General features: G+C 40.8%; 1 protein-coding gene across 1 annotated transcript; it reads right to left on the reverse strand.

The window, feature by feature from the left end:
* Positions 1 to 3,878: 3,878 nt before the first annotated feature.
* Positions 3,879 to 4,487, reverse strand: LOC128569129 (putative high mobility group protein B1-like 1). Its single transcript, XM_053567245.1, has one exon. It carries the CDS (start codon positions 4,485 to 4,487, stop codon positions 3,879 to 3,881), a length of 609 nt encoding a protein of 202 aa, XP_053423220.1.
* Positions 4,488 to 5,168: the final 681 nt, after the last annotated feature.

The raw sequence follows: 5,168 nt of genomic DNA on the forward strand, positions 1-5,168 counted from the left end.
CACATTTTCTTTCCAGAACCCCCTCTCTCCCTCCAGTAGAATTCATGAATCATTATATTGTATATTGACTGCTGGCAAGTGCAGAAAAAGGCTGGGAAAAAGATTGTTTTAATTTTCCAATCTCCGCAGTGGAAGGAGACTAGGCAAGAGGGGTTTGGAAATGACTTTTGGATCAGCCAACCAACAGGGTGCTATGGTCTACATTTTGTTCTCTCTAAATCTGTATGTTGAAGCCTCCAAGGTGACTGTATATGGAGACTGGGTCTTTAAGAAGTAATTATGGTAAAATGAGTTAGGACACAGAGAGAAGGAAGCAAGCCAGAAACAGAGCTTGCTTCTTAGAACCTGATCACATTGGTACCCTAATCTCAGACATCTAGCTTCCAAACTGCAAGAAAAAAACTTCTATTGTTTGAGCCACCCAGTCTATAGAGTATTGTTATGTTAGCTTAAGCTGACTGAGACAAGTGACTACCACAAAATATTTGCCAAGGTCAAGGGCTGGTCTTCTTTGACCCTAGCAACCTGTTTCATGCAGGGACTAACCATCAGCTGGAAATTACCATCTCTCACATCTCTGGCCTGGACTATGGTTTGAAGTGGCCCAGAGCCTGCCCAACCCCATTTCTCACTGAATAAAACACCATCTCACACATGCTAACATTTCATATTAATATTAGTGTCACCGCAAAGTGCCATTAAAATAGAAGTGGTTTCATACATTATATATCTGCAATGTATCCACAGAGTTATTCTTTTGCCAGAGAGCTGTCTCCTTGGCATTTATAAATTTGGTAACAAATCTGCAGCTCACTGGGTTTGTGTCCTCAGGCTGTGACAGAGGCGTGGAAGATCCACGCACTGTTGGGCCAAAACTTGCTGCTGCATCTCTTCTCTCAGCCTGGAGCACATTTTTTAAAGTGCTTGGTTGCAGGTGGTCCAAACTAAGGGCTCGGAAGTGGAGATTATGAGCATGATAGATAGCTGTATCTCGCTTCATTCTAATTAGAGGGGGTTCAAAAAGGAGATTTCATTTATTAGTGATTTTCAATTGTGATTATTTTTAGAGCAGAAGTTCAAACTAGTAAATCTAGTCACTAAGGATACAGTAATGAATAAAATAGTCATTACTGTCTTCATGAAACTGATATTCTAGGAAGAGAAAGATTTCATATATAAAACAAGATTTCTGGCTGTTTGACATGTCAGAAAAACTGACAACCCTGGGCTAACTTTTCTTCATAATAGCCATCACTTGAATCTAGGGAGCCCCTGCCTCCCTTTAGAGTAGGACATGAGCTCTTTAGTTTGTCTCACTCCCTGCCACTCTCTATTGCCTGATAGAGATCCATGTGGAATTTCAATGGAGTGGATTCCATTATTATTATTAATTATTATTGCCATTTGAAGAAAAGGAAACTGAAGCTCAAAGAGGTGAAGTGACTTTTCCAAGATCATCTAACTATAGAAGGTGCAATGGGATATGAACCCAGTTCTATGTAACTTCAGAGGCATAAGTCTTTGCACCATGTAGAGCAGTGGTTCAGGAGGCAGGAACACACAAATATCACAAGCAAAAACATTCAACCCATTTAAGATCAAATTAGAGTGGTATATCAGCAGGAAACAGATGGCACCCTCAAATTAGGATATAGATATAGTATATAACTCAAGCAGAGTTTCATAAAGAAACTATTTACAAAGGCAGAGCAGACTGTAGGGAAACCACAAGGCATAGTGCAAAGCCTCAGATTAGTAATAGTAGGGCTCCATCACCACCCCCAAGAGTTTAGAGGCAGATGAGAGTTGGATTACTAGAACCTGAGAAAAGAACTATGGAGAGAAATGCCTTACTTAAGCTGAGATCTTTTGCAATGACATGCAGCCAGTCTTTGGGGACCACACAGGGAACTTGGCGAATAAGCACCTCAACCTCACTCTCCAACTTCTTTTCTACTTCTTCCCCTAGATATCCTGCCAGTGCTAAACCCAAGTAGAAGGCAGAGGGAAAAGAGCCCTCAATCCATCCCTACAGGGTTTCCTCTGGGAGCACCAAACAGTGCAGAGAAAAGCAGAGAGAGGGGTCTGCAGGGACAAACTAGACACCTGGCCTGAAGGGCACGTCTAAGCCAAGAGCATGTTAGGGAATAAGGCAGTGTAGGGAATCAGAGCACACCACCTCACAACAGGCTCCTTTGGCAGGAAGATTATTTTGAAGGCATATGAGGTTCCACAGATGCAGGAGGAAGTTTCCCTTCCTGAAGTTTCCCTTATCTGACAAAAAGCAGAAACTTGTGAGAAATAAGGACTTCCATAAATTCCTTCTCTCTTGGGGAAGTTTTATGGTCATGAAGATGAAACATCATATCAAAAAGGACCTGCACAAACACACCTTGTTAAGATAGCCCTTATCTTTCACTAATTCCCCCCGTATATTTACCTTCCTACAGTTTTGCCACCAGGGAAGCCTAAAACCTCTTTTCCTTTGTCTTGTCACTTTTCTACAAATTTATGGTCCTTTTTTGAAATGGTATAAAAGCCTCTAAACCTAGCTGCTTTTTGGGGGATTTTCTCTTGTCTATGAATCACCCCACCCATGCCACATAAAACTTACAGTATCAGATAAAATTTGTATTCTCCTCCTAAACCCCTGGCTCATCACTGTTCATCTGTCTTTTAACAGTTTACTTTGCAGGCCCAGCCATGGAATTTAACTTAAGAGGATAGAGGAATCTGTCCCTGCACCCCACCCTGCCGGTAGTGATGATGATGAGTAGGGGAAGAAATAAGGATAAGAATGACTTCCAGGCTCAGCTTTAGTGGGGTTGAGGCAACATCTCCTCCTTTTTTTCACTCTATTTTCTTCTCAGCCATGTTTGGCCTTCTTGTCTACCAGAAAAAATCACTGGTTCCACATCAGAGATTCCTTGTGTTTTCAACACAGGGCTTGAGACCTCTGTCTTGATGACTTTAACAAGTGGACAAATGACAGAAATATATAGGCTGGTGTCTCTTTCCAGGTTTTTTAAAGGAGTGGCAGACAGCATCAAGCCATACCTTTAGAAAGTTACCTTTTAAAAATTCCAAGGCTGGCCTGCCTGTTTTTCACATTTTACTGTAAAATCTGTACAGCTTAGTCCTTGTCAAACAACATATATCCTGCTAAACTGAGCCACATATTACCACCTTCAAAAGCATTTTCTTGCTGATTTTCAGAATTCATAGTCTCTGAAATCAGCTGGATTTTATGGCTTTGGATCTTTAGTAAAGTGGATTTTCATCATTGTACTTTTATCACCTTTACAGTGACATTTCCCATAGCTTTCCCAGAGGTTTTATGAATATTGCCATCAGTGTAACAGTGACAAAATTAGGAACACTTCGTCTGACACTTTATTTATTTATTTTTTAATTAAAAAATTGTATTTATTTAGAAGCATTCAGAATGTCAACAAAACAGTTGCAACTTTTTTTTTTTTGCAATTACAGAGTGGTATTCAGTTAACAGAACAATAATTATTTTGTATAAGCTGCATCAGAGATGACTGAAGATGAAAAAACTACCATCCCCATATATAACTAATTTGTGCTGTGCACCAACAAGAACCTGCTTTAAATTTCCATGCCAATTTACAACCCCCAGACTGTACCAGGCAAGGTTAGTGGCTATTGAAAATACCACCAGGACAGGGCTATCTAAAGACACATTGGGTAGTGTGTTAACTATACAAAAAAAGACACTGTACAGTTTAAAAACAAATCTTACACAGCCTTACATTTCAATTTTTTTTTCTTTAAAAGGAGTGAGTTGTGTACAGGGGGGTTAAATGCTTTATAGACCAAAAAACCAAAAAACAAAAAACTGCGCTAGAACCAACTTATTCATCATCATCATCTTCATCATCTTCCTCCTCCTCATCTTTCTCCTCTTCCTTCTTTTTCTTGCTTTTTTCAGCCTTGACGACTCCCTTTTTCGCTGCATCAGGCTTTCCTTTAGCTTGGTATGTAGCAATGTCCTTTTCATATTTTTCCTTCAGCTTTGCAGCCTTCTTTTCATCAGGCTGCTTGTCATCCACAGCAGTGTTATTCCACATCTCCTCCAGCTTCTTTGCAACATCACCAATGGATAGGCCGGGATGTTCTCCTTTGATTTTTGGGTGATACTCAGAACAGAACAAGAAAAAGGCTGAAGGAGGCCTCTTGGGTGCATTGGGATCCTTGAACTTCTTTTCTGTTTCCCCTTTAGGAGGGATGTAGGTTTTCATTTCTCTTTCATAATGGGCCTTGTCCGCCTTTGCCGTATCTTTAGATTTTCCTTTCTCTTTAGCAGACATGGTCTTCCCCATCTCTGAGCACTTCTTAGAAAACTCTGAGAAGTTGACTGAAGCAGCTGGGTGCTGCTTCTTGTGCTCCTCCCGACAAGTTTGCACAAAGAATGCATAGGATGACATTTTGCCTCTCGGCTTCTTAGGATCTGCTTTGCCCATGTTTAGTTATTTTTCCTCAGTGAGGCACAGAGTCGCCCAGTGTCCATCCAGCTCTCACTTGCCCCAGCGCTGTCTCTATGGAGCTCAATGTACTCCTGACACTTTAATAATTGAAACCATCTGTCAACATAGTATATCTACATAGACTCTCTGGGTGAGAACACTCATAAGAGCATGGTGTCATAATTAATTTAGAGAATAATGGGGATACTATTGATTACGTCTCTACCAGCTTTTCTCCTTCTTTTTCCTTGTTAATGGAACCTCAATATTGTTCAGCAAGTAGGCAAGTTATGTGCCTCAAAAGAAGCTGGGCTCTCAGCCCCAGAGAATAATTCATTTGTCCCATTCAGGCTTGGTGACCTCATTCTTTACCAATGCTTGGATTATAAGGGTATTGTGTTCAGTCGTAAAGAATAGGTTGTGAGAAGTCTGTTGGGGGCATCTCTAGTACGGTGGCTCCCTTTATCCACAGGAGACACATTCCAGGACTCCCAGTGGATGTCTGAAGCTGAGAATAGTACCAAGCCTGATTGCTGTTGTTCGGACATGTTTCTGTTTATGTCTTCTACCCACAAATATAATGCCTTTTCCATTATAACTAAGCACTTACTATGTATTGTGGCTGTAACTTTTGCAGGGTGAGGTGCAACAGTAAAATGAGCACAGATGTCTTTTTCC

The sequence above is a fragment of the Nycticebus coucang genome, chromosome 17 (genome assembly GCF_027406575.1).
Source record: "Nycticebus coucang isolate mNycCou1 chromosome 17, mNycCou1.pri, whole genome shotgun sequence".
Lineage (NCBI taxonomy): Eukaryota > Metazoa > Chordata > Mammalia > Primates > Lorisidae > Nycticebus > Nycticebus coucang.

What these genes read in the sequence shown, in the direction of transcription:
- LOC128569129 (XM_053567245.1), bottom strand. Translation starts at nt 4,487, where the DNA reads ATGGGCAAAGCAGATCCTAAGAAGCCGAGAGGCAAAATGTCATCCTAT.